Consider the following 18,962-nt stretch of genomic DNA (forward strand, 5'->3'; position numbering starts at 1 on the left):
ACACTAACGCTAAAATTGACGAAACAGTAAGTATTAAGTTAACTAACGATCAAACTTCGCTAATAAAAGAAGACCCGTTTGAAATCAACATCACACCGGTTCCATGTTTTTTTCAAAATTCCTTTATTAGTAATATCACGATTGATAAAGATCTTTGTGTTAACATAATGCCTAATTACATTTTCAAAAAATTAAGTATTAGTGATTTTTCTCCACTTCAAATACTCATTTTTCTATCCAATCGGAAAGTAATAAAATCAATCGGTGTAGTTAAGGATGTCTTGGTTCAAACAAATCAAATGGTAATCCCAACCGACTTTGTCATCATTGAGGACGCTCCTCTAGTGTTGGGACGACCGTTTGTAAAAACTCCCGAAGCTTTGAAAAACCGGTAGTACAACAATCTATCTCTTCAATTAGGGGCATTGAAAAGGAGCATAGATCTTGAGCGTTCAGTGAAATATCCTTTTGGCAATAATGACCCCCTAATTGAAGATGAAGATGAACCACCCGATACAAGTGAAAAGATTGACCACTTTGTTGAAGAAGAGGTTGCCATAGAACAAACTTTTAAAGTTCTTGATCAAAATGAGCAACCAAATAAGGAGTCTCCTAAAGACCCACCTCTTGAGCTCAAAGAACTTCCGAAAGGTTTGGAATATGCTTTTCTAGACAAAGATGGTAAATCACCTGTAATTATTTCGTCTAAATTAAGTAGTGTATAAAAAGAAAAATTAATTAAACTTTTGAAAAAACACAAAAATGCGGTCGCTTGGAAGCTTGTATATATTAAAGGAATAAGTCCTTCCATGTGCACGCACAAAATATTAATGAATAATGACTACAAATCGGTAATACAACCACAACGTAGGGTAAATCCAAATGTCCAAGAAGTGGTTAAAAACGAAGTCATCAAATTACTTGACGCCGAACTTATTTATCCTATCTCCGATAGTCCTTGGGTAAGTCCCGTTCAAGTAGTTCCAAAGAAAGGAGGTATGACAGTAATAACTAATGAAAAGAATGAATTAATACCAACGAGAACCGTCACGGGATGGAGAGTATGTATAGACTATAGACGATTAAATGAAGCAACAAGGAAAGATCACTTTCCTTTGCTCTTCATTAATCAAATGTTAGAAAGATTATCCGGACATAAATTTTATTGTTTCTTGGATGGTTTTTCAGGTTACTTTCAAATCCCGGTAACACCAGAAGACCAAGAAAAGACAACATTCACATGTCCCTATGGAACTTTTCCTTATCGACGCATGCCATTTGGTCTATGTAATGCCCCTGCAACATTCCAACGTTGCATGGTGGTCATCTTCCATGACATGATAGAAAAGACAATGGAAGTCTTCATGGACGACTTTTCTATCTTTGGAGATTCATACGACCATAGCCTCGATAACCTTGAACGAATGCTATCCCGATGTGAGGCAACTAACCTCACCCTTAATTGGGAAAAATGCCATTTCATGGTAATGGAGGGAATAGTACTCGGTCACAAAATCTCAAGCAAAGGATTGGAAGTTGATCGAGCCAAAATAGACACTATTTCTCGATTACCTCGACCATCCTCCGTTAGAGCAATCAGAAGTTTCTTAGGGCATGCCGGATTTTATAGGCGGTTTATCAAAGACTTTTCTAAAATTTCAAGACCTCTAACAAAATTACTTGAAAAAGATGCCCCTTTCATCTTTGATAAGGATTGCAATCAAGCATTTCTAACCCTCAAGGAAATGCTAGTCAATGCACCTATCATGATAGTGCCTGATTGGAAATTACCTTTCGAAATCATGTGTGATGCAAGTGACTTTGCAGTTGGAGCAGTCTTGGGACAAAGAAAAGAAAAGCATTTTCACCCAATTTATTATGCTAGTAAAACACTTAATGATGCACAAGAAAGTTACACAACAACTGAAAAAGAGTTACTAGCTGTGGTATTTACTTTTGATAAATTTCGTTCTTATCTTGTTCTTTCTAAAACAATAGTCTATATAGTTCATGCAGCCATTCGATACCTTTTCAAGAAATAGGATGCTAAACCCCGTTTGATTCGGTGGATTCTAGTCCTCCAATAATTTGATATTGAAATCAAAGACAAAAGAGGAGCAGAAAACACCACAGCAGATCATCTTTCACGCCTAGAAGATCTAGCTTTGGAGGCAACCAGGGACGAGCAAATCAACGAAAAATTTCCAACGGAGTCCCTGGAAATGGTGGAATACAGAGAAGAACCATGGTACGCCGACTATGCTAACTACCTAGCTAGCGGTATAGTCGCCAAAGGATGGCCACATTACAAAATAATTTTTTTTTTTTGCTGATGCAAAGCATTACTTTTGAGAAGATCCTTATCTTTTCAAAATGTGTGTTGACCAACTCATCCGACGATGCGTACATGATAGTGAAGCAAGAAGAATTCTCCGCCATTGTCATGAAGGTCCATACGGAGGACATCATGGTGTCGCTAGCACTGCACGAAAGGTATTTGATTCAGGATTTTATTGGCCTACCATTTACAAAGACGCCCAAAGTCTTGTTAAGACATGTGACGCTTGCCAAAGAACAGGTAATATTTCTTCCAAAAACGAAATGCCACAAAATGGCATTCTTATTTGTGAAATTTTTGATGTGTGGGGACTCAACTTTATGGGACCTTTCCCACCGTTAAAAGGAAGCAAATATATACTTGTGGAGGTAGATTACTTGTCTAAATGGGCCGAGGCCGAGGCACTAAGCAGCTTCTTCTGAAAAAGACCGGGTTTATGAAGGAAAGTTGGCATCTAACTAAATTATTCAAAAAAGGTTCAAAACGCCAAAAACAAATTCAAGAAGGAAGAGGCTGATGACATTGAAGATTGGAAAGAAAAATTAGATTACCATTTTTTATTATTTTTGTTTTCATTTTATATTGTATTGATATCAAGTTATATGTTGTTTTGTTATCTAATTCTCTATAAATAAAATACATTATTATATAAAACGCCAAAAACTACAAACACCAAAACGCTAGTAGAATGAAGACTGGGAGAACAACTGCTGGCAAAGCACCTTGTAAAGGGTATTAAAACGCAAAAAAAATTCACTAAACGCCAAAAGAAAAATTGGTCTTATTTTAATCTTATGCAAACATTAATTACTCGTACTGAATTATTATACAAAACGCCACAAACGCAAAAAAAAAATAACAAGAAAATGATATAACGCGAAAAAATTATATATGTGACACAAAAACAATTAATTCAACGCCAAAAAGTTTAATAAATACAATTAACGCCAAAAAAAAAACTTAGATGCCAGAAAATATTATACCGCGTTGTGAAAATAAAAGAAGAATGAAAATACAAAAAAACTCCTCCGCCCTTCTCTATGTCGCGGGACACGTGTTGGGCCAGGATGCGTTCTCATCGTTCTCACAATTTTGAGCGTTTTCTCCCGAACCCGTTTCTATATATATAGGATTACGATCAAGAGTGAACAACTTCTTGAGAGTGAACTGAGTGAACTAATCTTGAATCTTGATCATTTTTTAGATTAAAAGGGTAAGATTGACATTACCCAAGCATGTTTAATCAAAATTTCTTAATTTTCTCATCTATTAACTCTCTTTCTCTCTCTCTCTCTCTCTCTCATTTTTAATTATTTCTCCATTATTTCTTTATCCATAGATTTTGTTTTAATTTTAACTTGAATATCGTTTTTTTTATTATTATCCGTATGTATAGATATCATAATACATTGTTTTTAACTTTTTATAATTTTCAGTAAACATTAAAAAATTCAAGAAAATGTAATGTGTCAGTTATTTATTAAATAAAGATAAGGATAAAGATAAATGATGTTATTAATATTAAACAAATATAAGTAAAATTTATGAGGTTGAATGAGAAAATGAATATTGTATTATTTGAAATCTTTTAAAGTTTTTTATTATAAATCAGATTATTCAGTAAATGTAAATAATCAATTAGACATTGTGTGAAGCCTAGGGAGACGCCGTTTAACATGACAACGATGATGAGGTCTGTTTGAGCTAAGGTACAATTACATGTGGTACGGGCCGGATGTGGACCTATATGCCCAGTCTTAAGTCTCATACCTTTCTTCATTTTTTTGGGGGGAATTGGCCTATAATAATTCCACCTAGACCTTATTGACCAATAATAATCCCACCTCAGAATATTCCCCCCACCAGTCCCACCTTTCACATATTTTCCCTACAATGGTCCCCCGTTAAAAAACTTAACGGAATTAAGCTTTTTTCCAAATTACAAACAGATTTTTTAGGGCTTTTGATCAGAACGATGATACGAGTCCATTGATGTAAAACTTACTTCGAAATGGTGCTCCAAGTGACTTGATTTTGGTTAATTGGAAATTTAAACACCCGAATTGAAGCGCCGTTTTCATCGTTTGGAGCACCGTTTCGAGGCAAGTTTTACATCAATGGACTCGTATCGTTGTTCTAATCAAAAGCCCTAAAAAATCCGTTTGTAATTTGGAAGAAAGCTTAACTCCGTTATGTTTTTCTAACGGGGGACCATTGTAGGAAAAATAGGTGAAAGGTGAGACTGGTGGGGGGAATATTCTGAGGTGGGATTATTATTGGCCAATAAGGTCTAGGTGGGATTATTACAGGTCAATTTCCCTTTTTTTTTCTCTCTTTCTTTATTGAAGATTATCTTTTTGTTTTTGTGTAAAATATGTATTTTCTAATTGTATTATTATTTTTTTAATCTATGTTTTTATTGTTTTATAAACTAACGGTAAGATTTCTCATGTGCGTGTTTGGTTGATATGTGTAACCAATTTAATCATACAACTCATGTTCGAGTCGATTTATTTAACACGATTGATAAAGTAGTTATTCCATTATAAATATAATAAAATACAAAAAAAGAAACAAATGTTTTGTAAGATGAACCTAGAGTTTAGATAAATCTTAACCCGTCAATAGGTTCACAATGAGTTGATTACAATTCCATTTAACTTATATAAATAAATGAGTTTGGTTACATGATCTCGTTAAAATTGATGTTTTTACTCTGAAATGATCAAAGACACCATCACCTACTACGATTGTTCTCAATCCTATCTCCGTAATGGCTTAAACTTTAAATGAGTTGTCCTTACTTTTTGCACTTTAACATTGCTTATGGTACTTTTCGTCTTAACCCGGCATATAAATCGCTAAGTCTCGATTTTAGATTTTGTTTGACATCATTTGTTTTCAGAAATAAGTTGTGTGAAAGACTTTTTAATCGTGCCTGTGTGGTCGTTTCTATGCAACTTTGACTAGTAAATGTGATATGACCTTTTGGTCTACATTGTTCTCCTCCTTTTGATTGTTTTCACTTTTCAACCTTTGTTTAATCGTCCAATATTTGTTTTCTTTATACAATAAACTTGGAAACAAATACAAGTTTATTTTGAAACTAATAAAATACAAGTTTACAACCAAAACTTTAGTTGAAACCAAACATTAATAACAGTCGAAATCAAAGTTAACGCTATCTTAATCGTAATTTCACAACCCAATGTCAAAAGCCTTAATTTTGTTTTTTTTTTTTTGTTTTTTTTAAGGTTTTATCCAACCCAAAGGTAACGTCTATTTGACAACCCAAAGTAAAAAGCCTTAATCGACAATTTCACAACCCAAAGTCTCTAGAATTTTCCTAGAAACAAAGCACACCTTCTTAAACTTTTATCGTGATAGTTTTTCACATGACACATAAATAGTTAGGATTTCTATTCAACAAATAAAATGTGTTTGGATAGACATGTTATGAACGATATTGTGTGTCAGGTCATACTAAAACATAAATGGGTTGACTTGTAAATTAAATTTTTGTTACAAAATATACAAAGAGAGATAGGAGACCCAAAGGAGTTTACCTTTAACATTGATGTACAATGCAACATTATTCATTGCGGAAATTCTCCATAGCAATTAATCCAAATTCTACTCTATTTTTCCATAAGCGATTTTTAAACCATGGTTACAACCAACTTTGTAAAATAAAAATTTATAAGTAACATAATATTTAACTATAATAATTAACCTCCCGACCATAACTCTAATTTCTGTAGTCTATGGTAAGCATTATTTATTAAAAAAAAAAAAACATATATATAAAATCCCATCATAATTGTCAGTTTTGTTCCGAGTAATATGTTTCGTTTCATAAAAACACAAACATAAAACTCCAAGAAAAAAAATAGTTTATTCATATATGATACTTATAATAAGGCAACATAAGAAGTTTAGTTGATCAAGTCAATGTGTTTGATAGATGCCCAATAAGAACAACATCAAATGGGACAATTGGCTCCATTGTAATGTCCACAACCATAATCAAGATTCCAGATGCCGGCTTCTAAATCATACATAATTTCTACCAAAATTTCTTTATGCATCATGGAAGATAACTCGGTGACACTCAGACTAATCTCCCTCCTAGTCATAGTTTCATTGGTAGCCGTCCTGGTGGCGATCTACCATTTCATCGCCGTCAGCTGGTGCAACCGCAGGCGGAATCATACCCCGCCACATCATGTGCACCAACAAAGTCATAACCAGGATGACTACAGTTTGGAGAACTCAGTGGTTCTCCTTATCCCAGCCCACAAACACCAAAAGGGGCCGGGATTAGGTACAAAAGGAGGAAGTGGTGATGATGATGCCATGTGTTCAATTTGTTTGTGTGAATTTGAGGAGGATGAAGAGCTACGTACTTTACCGGAATGTTTACACTCTTTTCATGTACCGTGTATAGATATGTGGTTGTGTTCTCATTCGACTTGTCCCATATGTCGAACGGATGCTATACCTTCAACTCAAATGTTGTTACACATGTTGGATTCTGATTCAGATGTAGAGGTTAGACAAGAAGCTCCTAGCATTGTTCAGACATCGAGTGCATAGTCTTTTTTTTTTTTTTTTGTAGCATTGTAAAAATAAATTTATTTCTCCTTCTAAGTAGAACATTTGATATTTTCCAAAATCCAGGTGAAGAGGTGAGCTGAGACATAATGAAAAAAAAATTCATTCTGTTAACAAAAACTACAGTATAGCATGTTTAGGCTAGAGGGTATGGTGACATCCCATCCTTGGAGGACCATCCGCCACGTAGGCATCACGTCATAGTCCTCCCAAGGATGGTCACTAGAGGGTATGGGAGGATGATCCTACCCCACCACTTTTTTTATTTTTTATTTTTAATTTCTATGCCCTATGTACAAGTATTGAAGCCTAATGTACAAGTCAAATAACACAAACAAACAAACAATGAAACAAAGGGGGCCCACCTGGAGGACCGTCCTGAACGTCGAAGAATGGACGTTGAAGACGGGACGGGATGGAGGACGGGAGGGGCGGGATGGAGTCGACGCCAGCGCCGGTGGAGGACGGTAGTCCATACCGTGCAGCCTTATGATTAGGTTCATGTCATATGCTATCAATTTCAGTGTGTTTTGGACTCCTATAACATTTATTGTAATACATAAATCCAATTACGGTGGGGGACAAGAGTGAAGCCCAAGCCCATAAGGAATTTTCAACTTCGTAAACTATCAACTTGTTTTTGTCACATTTGTTGTGGATTAGATGATAACTCCAAAGTTAGAAATGCTCGGGCGAGAGTAATTCAAGGATGGGTGACCTTCTAGGAACTTTCTACTAATGTTAAATAAAAAAAATTGTGATCAACTAGTGGACAAAATGGACATTATTGGGTCTTATGAAACGACGAATGGGATAAACGGTATCATAGCCACTCATGTATCGTGCAGGATGGCGTGGCAAACCTCAATGAAGATGATGACTCACCACGGGTGTTTGAGACACCTTAGACGAATTCAACATACCTGGCTAGGATGATAGGACAAACCTCAATGAGGATGGTGAGTCCATAAGTGGGTGTTTGTAAAACTCAAGTCAAATTCCAAATTGGCGATACACGATAGAGATGATAGAGCTCATATGCAATTGTCGATCTCAAAATCAATGCGTTTTTTACACATTGATTATGAATGAGAGGAGGCCCCAACAATTAATTGTGTTCGAGTGGGAGTAATCCAACGACGGGTCACCTTCTGAAATTCTCCACATGGATAATAGAAAAACTAACCCGTCAACTCCTAGTGGGGGGGGGGGTTACATTCAAGCTTGGGGGCGGCCACCCCCTGTAAAAATATGTTGTGTTATTTAGGCAAAAATCATAGTCGCACCCCCTTTAAATCCCAGATCCGTCACTGCCTAGTAGACAAAGTAAAGAATATTGGTTGATGGGATGAGAAATGTTACATTTACATATTGTTTTTTAGTTAAGATTGTGTAAGAAATATACTAAAAAAGATGAATAGCGCCTATAAACAATGGGATTTAAATTTAGGAAAAGTTGAATACTGACCTTTATATTGTGGAAATTGTCATTTGTGAAAAAACAGACAATGTTTAAACATGTCGATGGTCAATTTAATCCGTGAATCTTGCATTCTAAACTATCCGTAGTCGGTCAGACTCGTGGGAACGATTCTGAACTAAGACTATTCTGACTTTGGACTCAAGGGGTTGACTTCCAAATTCACAGACCTCATTGAGAATGACGTTGGATGTAACTCGCATCAAATCATCTTCATGGATCTTAGTCATAAGATGCTTTGATATTGGTATACTCATTTAGTATCCTTTGACCTGAGATACATATTAGAACTTCCGTTTACCAAGGACTATTCTTTGATTACTGTTAACCGTTGTTGCGTAACTGCCAGTCATAAAGGCTTTAATTGGAAATAGTTCTGAAGTTCAGTGGGAGTTGTATGTAGTCGATATGGGATTCTGTACTCTTACATGATAAGTAACAGTTAGACATCAAAAGATTGTAGAACGTAAGATTTAATAATACATATATTTAGTATTCTTGTCATACATTGTTTCTATAGTGAAAGTACATACTCAACCCATTGATACTACTTTATGTATTTGTTTAAATCATACTCTTAATATTGGTCATTATGTATATGATTACTCCAAATATTATCATCCAAACAATATTTTTGTAATATAACAACTAACCTTTATTTAACAAAAAAATATGCTATGGGATCAAACACAATAAAACTTTAAAGTAACAAGGCGGCCCAAAATTTGTGAATAAGCCCATAGGCCATAGGTACTAACAAAAAGAGAGAAGAAGAAGAAGAAGAAGAAGCCATTTAAGCCCCAATATCAATCCCTCAATTCCTTAAATCCCCAATGGCTCAATCTGAAACTCTGAATAATCATCACTTGTTTTTAACAGCAGTAGTTTTTAGTTTCATAAAAATCACTTAAGTTTGCTAAATATAAAAATATGGTAATTTGCCATGAAAAATCCTAAGAAGACCATCACTTACAAAAATTTAAAGTAAACGTTTTAAAAAAAATATCATTGACATGAAGAGTCTACAAGAGGGCAAAACTTAACTGTATTGAATGATACATCACTTTCTTTCTTATGTGATGCCATGTGATTTTGTGGGCATCCCTTCTCTAACCATAAATTAAGCTTTTCTTCATTTTCCACATTATTTTATCCAATCTTATTAATTTATCATCTATTCCTAAATCATTTTTTCACAAAATAAACTTACTTATCATAAAAAAAAGTAAAATACATGGATAGTCCCTGTGGTTTGGTGAAATTTCACCTTTAGTCCCCAACTTTTCAAAATTACACTCTTAGTCCCTGTGGTTTGATAAGTTGTTACTCAGATAGTCCCCAAAGCGAATGGAGACTATAAAGCCATGGGCAATTTGTATAATATGTTTTAACTTCGGAAGTTTGAATGTCATTCTAAAAACTAAAATTTTAATTCAACTTATTTTTTTAAGTTTGCAAATTTGAAGGTTGTTTCTATAACTTTTAAAAGATTCAAGACTTTTACGGTCAATATAATTAATGAGTTTCAATCATTCAATCAATAAATACATATCTACTTAAATAAGAAAAGAATAATGATAGTAATTTTGATTAGTTTTCAATTTTCCCTTTTTAAAAATACACGTTATTGAACTATAATTTTCATATAAAGTGTAGAAATTTCGGTACTTTTTGTAATTATAGTTATTTTTTATAAACCATTACCAAAAAATAAATTAAGAAATATAATTACTTTCCATAACATGGTAACAATATTAGGTAATGATTTTGAGACCCTTTGTCACTCCATGAGGACCTCTAGAGTTACGTTTTCCTGCCAAAACTACCATTCTTACTTTTGATAAGGTACCGTATTTATGATATTATGCATTTGGAAATTGAAATTGAAATTGCATTTTGGTTAGTGTTTTATTGAATATTGCTGCATGTCTAACAATTTTTGAAAGTTTGTTGCAGAAATTTTCTTTCATGACTTGCATGAAGAAGTGATGACGACTGCTGGCTGCTCATGACCATGGTCTATTAATAGGCGTTCAACAACTTAAGTCAGAAATCCCTTTAATTGAAATTTGAAAGTGCATTTCTATCCAAAACATCCCATTGAGCCTTAAATGAGTTGATCAATGTCATTTCTTAGTTAGTGGAGCTTTTCTTAAGATAAGCTATATCATTAATTTAATATATTTTTATGTATGATTAACATTGAATTATTGAATATATATCCTCACAAATTTTATAAAAAAACTGTTTTAATAAAATTAATAAAATATTAATATCCTTAAAAATAGAGCGACCCGTGGGTACCAGGGTTATAACCTAGTATCTATTATATATAATAAATGAAAGGTGATTTGGGCCACGTGTCAACACCAGAGAGCCCCTAAATGCCTTTTTTCTCGCCCAACAGTGCCTTCCCCTTCTTATTTTCCTTTATTTACAAACCACTGATTTCATAAACAAGATGACCCACATTCACTTTTTGAAAGGTCTGTCCACATATACAAAAGGGCAAACCACTGATGAACCACTGCCCATATTCAAAATCTTGGCTCCAGATTTAAAATTCAAAATTCAAACCATATACATATATAACCTACATGATTCTTCCGGATTTCTTTTATATTTCAACCCAAACCCTAAATATCAGAGCTTCTTCGTCACGCTTCTTCTTGCCTGATTCCAAACCCTAAGCGATCCTTTCCTCCATCAGTTCTTCCTTCATCGATTCATCAATATTAATCATAGGTATGTTCTTATTCTTCGATCTGTTGTGCAGATGTCAAATAGATAAGAACGATGTTTTTAGGGCTTTTTGTTCGATCTGTTGTTCTATCTAACATATTTTGGAGTTTTATTATACTGATGAGTGCATTGGATTTTATTATTATTATTATTATTATTATTGTTTTGATTGATGTGTAGATGGCTCCTTCTGGAATCAAATCAGGACCGAAGAGGTAATTCTTTTTTTAGTGATTATCCTTTTTTCAATCTTCTGTGAAGATAAAGGTGAGTTTGTATCGGCTATCTTGCCTTTTCTTTTCATTAATTTGCTTTATGTCATCTTCATCGTTAAAGTGTTGACCGATTATAATCTTGCCTATTCTCATTGTGGCCTCAAATCGCAATCAAGGTTAGTATGCGTTTTGTATTCTAATTTTGATTATTTAAGCTCTCAATATTCATCTTCACCATTTATGTTTGGAGATTAGGGCTTTTATATTCTATCACAAACCTTGCTTACAAAGCATCTTCAGAAGACACGGTTCTGACCATTGTATTTTTTTTAATACACACTCACTCAGGATCTTAAGGATTCGACCATGATTCTTGACCAGGTTTGTTTCCAAAGAAGTACATGATACTGTTCCCTTTTGATTTGAAAAAATTCCGTTAGTATTGGGATTATATGATGAAAGAGTAGTACATTATCCAGTAAAATGAATAAAATCGTTGTAGAAGTGTATTATTTACATACTTGTATATTAATCAAGACTAACTCAAGAGATTTTATCTACCAGAAAAATCAAGGTTGTCATTTCAGAAGAGAGAACTACATATTTAATTGGGAGATCGGCTATTCTATCGTCAATCTAAAAATCGGCTATTCCATCTTCATTCTTTAGGTATCATATGAAACCATCAGCTATGATTTTCTCATATGCAAATTGCAATCTACTATCACTATGATTTTCTATTTTGCATTTAAGCGGACTTTTGGCGACGCCAAACATAATCTGACCACAGAAGTAGCACGATCCCGATTCAAGATAAAAGGTGAATTGACGGGGTGCGGGGGATTTGGTCAATTGTATATTGGAAAGAATCTCAATTTTAGAGAGCTTCTTGCTGTTAAACCGGTTAGATTTTAATTCGGTTTATTGGTTTTTTCATGTTTTAAGTTTGATCAATGGTTTAAGCTTGATTACTTGTGTTTTGAGGTCTCGGTTGCTGCAAACAGTGCTTCGAAAGAGAAGACTCAGGTTTGATTTCTATGCTTTTGCAGTAGTTCTGTGCATAAGATGTACTAATGTATATTTATTTTATATTATAAATTTTAAATTTTGGGCGAGCTTTTAATCAAATTATCTCCACTCTCAAATAGATGTAATAAAACGCAGTTATATCAATGAAGCATTTACATATATTATTACTTGAAGAGTTGCATTTCTATACCAAACAACTGTACGTACTACCTCACTCCCTAAATAAATGGTATCTAGTTTTCTATAGGGTTGTATATGAATTGTTATATTAAAACATCTATATATGATGTAACAACTTAAAATATTATTTGGAATTACATTTGTGATGCAGATTAAATCTCATGACTACATGACAAACTTTTGTGACAAAATTTAATAACATTTCACTTGATTTTGATAAACATCTATATTTGACTTATATTGTTGTTAAATAAAGTTGATCCAAGTAATTGTGGCTTCCGATCCATAGCATAGATTGTTGTACTGGAGCACAAAATCCAAGTTGTATAATAGAATAGGAAGATGTCTTTTGACTTTTTTTGTCTTATTACCTCTTTTACTTTCTTATTATAGATTTGAGTAGTGGATGGTAGAAAATGAAGTTTTAGGACATCAAATACGGGCTGCTCAGAGTTCTTCATCAATAAGTGTAAAAGGTAATAAACGGTTAATTTTGTTACCGTTTATGGAATACGGGCCGCTCAGAGAATTGCCGTTGCTGGTTATGGTGTTTATTTTCATATTCTACTTGTTCGATTACGAAAATCATGTTATCTATTTTCACCTTTGGTTTTCTGAAACATGCAGTGGGATACTGCTGGACAATAAAGGTTCAGGACAATTGACGTGATGTCGTGGGTCACGCAAATTTAATCCCTAAACAACTGTAGTTAGCGGTAGTAGGGTATCGAACTCAGGGAGTATGTGGAAAATGTGTTGATTGTATAGCTTTGTAATTAAACTAAAATTAAACTAAATTGCAGAAAATTAAAATTCAAGATTATGGATTGTTGTTTTAGAAAACTAATTTAAGAACTAAATCAAATCAAAGTTGGTTGTAAACAATTAGGAGAAAACAATGATCACCCTAGGTTTCAGTTTCTTTAAACAGTTGTGTGCAATTTCACTAGAAAGAGTTACATAGACATAACTCGTGTATGTGTGATTGAAGTGATAAAAGGGGACAAAGTACTCGGATTAAATAATGCGAGGTTGTTTCCCGATGACCTATTAACCAATAACCAACCCTAACCCTTCCCGTGATATCTCGGTTGCCAACGGCACCAAGAACGTACGATTAAGACTAGAAATTGTGATATGGATTAACACACTACAAACAATCAAACATACACCATGACATTCAAGCAACGCAAGATATCATTCTAGAAATGCAGAAATTAAACACACAAAAGTATTAGAAACATTCACCTAGGATGATCACCGAAGAGTTTAGCCGGACATGGCTCGGTGAATCATCATCAACATCAATCTCATGTTCATAAAGATTAAAAACACAAACCGAATGATTGGAAATGTTCACAAAGCAAGCAAGTACTCCAAAATCGCCCCCAAAGTGTCCAAGAACCGTCAATGATGAGAATAATCCCAAAAGTCACCCCCAACTGCATAAATGATGGCAGTTACGAATTGTCCGTCGCCTCCACCGTAAATTACGGTATAACCGTAATTTACGGTGACCTTCAATGTTTTACGGTGATATTTGTCTGCTTTACGGTGATATAATGTTGACTTGTTGTGATGTTGTCAGCCCTCTCATGTGCCGCCCAAGTCACGTGCTGTTGATGTTTGTGGACCCAAGATGTCTTTTTTTTTTTCTTCACATGTGCCGCCCCAATGCGGCCCAATCAAGGAAATCCACAAGTGCTCGATGATGTTGTTTGTTTATTGACCATGCGCCACGTGAAAGAAGCTGCATCCAAAAGACCCATGAAGTCGGCCCATGTTTCACTCACCTCCAAGCGGCCCAATCCAAAGGCTCCATGTGTTGTTGACTTTTGCTTCTCTTGCCTGCTCATCAAAACCCTCACGTGTATGCCGCCCACTATATATTAGTGATATTTTTCCCATGATGATTATCTTCATATTTGTTGGATGATTAAAATAATGATCCATGCCTCTCGAAACCCAAAGGAAGTCTGCTAACCAAACTGATATTGATGAATTGATGATGATGTGATGTTGAGAATAATAATTATGATCTCCACATATATCCTTACCGTCAAAACCATGTGCCTTTTATTCTCAAAAAGTCAAACCCTTCACATGTATGAGAATTATTCCTTTTACTTTGATTGGATGGATCCTTTCTAGTGTACGTGTCCTAGGTTTTTCTTTAACCCATTTAATTGCCTTCCATCACATTCAATGTATGCACTGCCTTTTTAACTTGATGTAGCCTACGGGTTCCAATTTAACCGAATTAAGCGATTTACCTGTAAAACACACGAACACTCGTAGTTATCACATTCATGATACATAACCGTGCAAAATATGGGATATGCACATATTTAGCTCATTTAAAAGTTGTCCTACAGACCCTCGGTCACATCCCCACACTTACCTGTTGCTTGTCCCAAGCAACCCATTCAAAACTATTTCAAAACAAGTGATCAAATCAAACCAAACAAAACATGCAATTTCTTTACCAACCCCTTTTTATCACTCACACAATGCACCCCTCACAAATTCTCTCCTCTCGGCTACAAGTGAAAACTAGCCAATATAAGCTAGACACACACTAGGCAAATGAGTGGGTGCACAATCATAAGCTTGTACTTGAATCAATCATTCTCCTATAATGGGTCAAACATGAATGCAAATCAAAGAGACTCAAAGGTTGTAACGTGGCTAGGTGTATAGGTAGGAAATGGAATATATATGAGTAGCGAAAATTCAACCCGGTCTTTTTATTACAAATACCAAAAACCAACTAACAAATGCGCACTACTATATACAAGACAATGAAACTCTTTTTTTTTTTTTTCATTGCTTTTCCTCTTTTTTTTTTTCTTTTTCTTTTGCTTTTTTTTTTTTCAAGCAACACATTAACCAAAACTACTAATTCTATCACTAATACTACAAGACCGGGTCAAATTTGGGTAAATTTTCAAGTAAGTAGCTAGGGGAAACAAACGATAAGCTTTAGGCACAAAATTGGGCAACTAAATGACCAAACCCCCGCCCCTCTCGCAACCATGCTCATATATATAATTTATGAGGTCCAACCCCCCAAATCCCACACTCACTCACACCAACGACGAGGCTACCTAATGCCCTTGTCTCTTCTACATTCATGTCTAACTAAGGATTCAAATCGTATTCAAGCACAAGTTCTAACGCACCCCCACCCGTAGCCACTCTCATCAAAGATTATTTATATACACGTGTGGCTACAACTCTCACCAAGAATGAAAAGGGTAATAAGGGTTGCCGGTGCATTAACTTGGGATAAATTAGGGCGTCAAGATTTCACATTGATTTGCTCGGCTTAAAATTTTTCAAAAATCTTCAAAAAATTCCCCCATCCCCACACTTGGGATACATTGACCCCAATGTATGGCTTTGGGAGGCTTTGATCACTAACCCACTCAACATCCACAAAAGCTTCTTTTCTCAAACCCCAAATTTCTTTTTGTATTTTTTCATTTTATACTTTTTTGTTTTTATGTTTTTTTTTTTAATAAACAAAAGCACACTAATAAACTAACAATATTTCAAAGCTAAAGAACATGACAAGTCTAAGGAAAAAGTACATTGACCTGGTAAAGTATGCCACAACAGATGTTGTAAATGATCCAATTTCCTATCATCACCTTCACACAAATATCCGCACATCTTCCCCACACTTGAGTGTTGCCATGGCCCTGAACAAAGAAAAATAAAAACAACAAGATCAATATAAAACCCCGGGTTGCCTTCCGAGCAGCGCTAAGTTTTTGAGTCTTCAGCCAGACCGAGCCACCCCCATTTATGGTGGCTCAAAGAATCGGTTCCTATCACCTCCCCCACTGTAGCTTGTCATTGGGCAAAATGCATCCGTCTCATTTTGACTCAGTGGGTAATCAAAAACACTCTTGCTCGCACCCATATATGTTTCTTCACGGTCCGGTAGGTGTTTTTTTTCTCATTCGTGATAACACATTTTTCATACAGTCACTAAACTCATCACCCTTCCTCTCAATGGATTCATAACTAATCTCTCTAGTTTGAACATCAAAAGACAACTTACGGTTCTTTTCGGTCATGGTAATAATCTCGTCTCTACAATTGATTTGAGCATTTGCTGTGTATAGAAACGATCGACCTAAAATTACCCTTTGTTGTGATGCCATGTTGGTAGAAGCATAGTCCAAAACTAGGAAATCCACCGGGTATTCAAATTCTCCCAACTGAATCTTAACATTCCTAACCATTCCCCGTGGACGCCTCCAACTTCCATCCGCTAAGCTCACCATGGTGTCTATACCTTCGAGTGGACCAAAGTCGTACATATCGTATAGATCGCTTGGTAGCACACTCACGCTTGCCCCATAGTCCAACAATGCGTGAGGGATTTTTAATTTTCCCACACGGATAGGCACGATTGGTGCTCCATACTCTTTATCATTCTCGACTTTGGCATCTTTTTCCAAACCTGCATTCATTTGATACGAAGAAGTTAGCAATGCTTCATTAAATTTAGTATTTGGAACGGTGCTTACCACATTGATGTTAATGCTTTTTATGTTCTTGGGATTTGGCACCGTATCACTCGGTAGCTGGCCTTTTGCTTTCTTTAAAATCGCCACGTCACTCGCAAGTTGACCCATTTGAGTGGTCAACGATTGGATGCTTTTGTCACGAACCTCGTCCTTTTGCATCCGAGCCTCATCACGTTGGTTCATTCGTTGCATTTCACTTTGCATCGCCTTCAACATCTCCATCACTTCATTTCCACCCGAAGAACTTTGACCCGTTTGATATTGCCTTTGAAATCCTTGGTTTCCTTGGAAATTCGGGTTTGCTTGATTTGACGGGTTCCCATATCTAAAGTTCGGGTGGTTCCTCAATCCGGGGTGGTAGGTATTAGAATTCATGTTGTTGTAGTTCCTACCACCTCCTCCTTGACTTTGACCTTGAACCGCGTGGACTTCCTCATATTGCCCTTCCAACATTCCTTGGCAATTTTCAGCCGCGTGACCTATCTCATTACACAAAGCACACACATCATAAATTTGGTTAGTAGTTTGAACATTACCGTCATCTATGGCATGCACTTGTGGTCGGTTAGTGGTAGGTCGGGCTCTCCTCGAAGCTTGGGCTTTCCTTTTTGATGTAGTTGCCATACTTTCCAAAAACTCCCAATCTTCATTCTCATAATTCGTTCCAAACGTCCCTCCGGTGATTGACATTAAATCCCGTGCGTCTTCGGCACTTAACCCCTCATGAAAAGCGTTCATTAACTCCCATAACTCAATCCCATGATGAGGGCAGTTTTTAATCATCATGTTAAAACGCTCAAACGCCTCATGGAACATCTCACCGTGTTGTTGTTGAAAGCTTCTCAACCCCTTCCGCGCATCATTAGTCTTTTGGGCGGTGTAGAATTCATCCAAAAAGGTTTGTTGCATCTCCCCCCATGTATAAATTGATGCTGAAGGTAATGTATAGAACCATTTCTTAGCTTTCTCTTCCAACGAAAATTGGAACAACACTAATTTGATGTCGTCAGCTGAAAACCCTTGACTCCCAAGAGTATTGCATATAGAGTCATAAGCCTCCAAATGGAAATAAGGTTCTTCATTTGCCAACCCCTTATATTTTGGTAAACTTTGTAGCGAGTTGGTTCTTACTTCGAATGTGCGCCCTTGGTCATTATGAGGAATGACTACCGGTGAAGGATTTTGGGTGATTACCGGCCGAAAATGTGCTTCTATGCCCCTCACATTTTCTCTACGATGTCTTCGTGGCACACCATACCTACCTCTCGGAATAATCGGCCCATTCGGTCTTGGTACCTGCCCTTGTGGTGCGATCGGTTGTTGAAACTGTTGTGGTCGCATCGGTGGGCGCTGAGGCGGTCTTTGAAATGGTTGTTGGTGTACATGTTGTGGCCGGACCTGTTGCAATGGAATCGGTTGTGGCATTGGTGGCCCTTGTGGTCTTGGCCGAATATGTTGTGGTATAAGTTGTTGATGATGCATTCCACCAACACTCGCCATCCCTTGCGACTGACTCTGAACGTACCCAAAATCTCCTTGATCACCATAATCTCCATACCCGTACCCATCATCTTCATACCCCTCAAAGTCTTCAAATCCCTCATCATAACCGGCCCCTTGAATTCCTGAAGTTTGCCCAAATGGAATGTTCGAGTATTGAAAACCCGATTGTTGTGGTCTAAAGGATGAGGTAGAATGCACGATAGTAGAACTCGGTGCAATTGAAAAGGTAGACGTTGATTGTCCCGTAGTTGGAGGAAAGAAGTGAGATAATGGTGGGATTGTAGTGGATGGATTGTAAGTGATGGAAGGTTCAGTTTGGG

The 18,962-nt window shown here is 36.0% G+C and overlaps 1 protein-coding gene and 1 non-coding gene across 2 annotated transcripts; both read left to right on the plus strand.

Moving 5' to 3' along the window:
- Positions 1–6,348: 6,348 nt before the first annotated feature.
- LOC110906221 (RING-H2 finger protein ATL52) lies at positions 6,349–7,013 on the plus strand. The gene has a single exon (XM_022151432.2). The coding sequence runs from the start codon at positions 6,377–6,379 to the stop codon at positions 6,932–6,934; it is 558 nt and encodes a 185-aa protein (XP_022007124.1). The 5' UTR covers positions 6,349–6,376; the 3' UTR covers positions 6,935–7,013.
- Positions 7,014–17,893: 10,880 nt separating this feature from the next.
- Positions 17,894–17,999, plus strand: LOC118487011. Its single transcript, XR_004880178.1, has one exon. It is a non-coding gene; the product is annotated as a small nucleolar RNA R71 (small nucleolar RNA).
- Positions 18,000–18,962: the final 963 nt, after the last annotated feature.

The sequence above is a fragment of the Helianthus annuus genome, chromosome 14 (genome assembly GCF_002127325.2).
Source record: "Helianthus annuus cultivar XRQ/B chromosome 14, HanXRQr2.0-SUNRISE, whole genome shotgun sequence".
Classification (NCBI taxonomy): domain Eukaryota; kingdom Viridiplantae; phylum Streptophyta; class Magnoliopsida; order Asterales; family Asteraceae; genus Helianthus; species Helianthus annuus.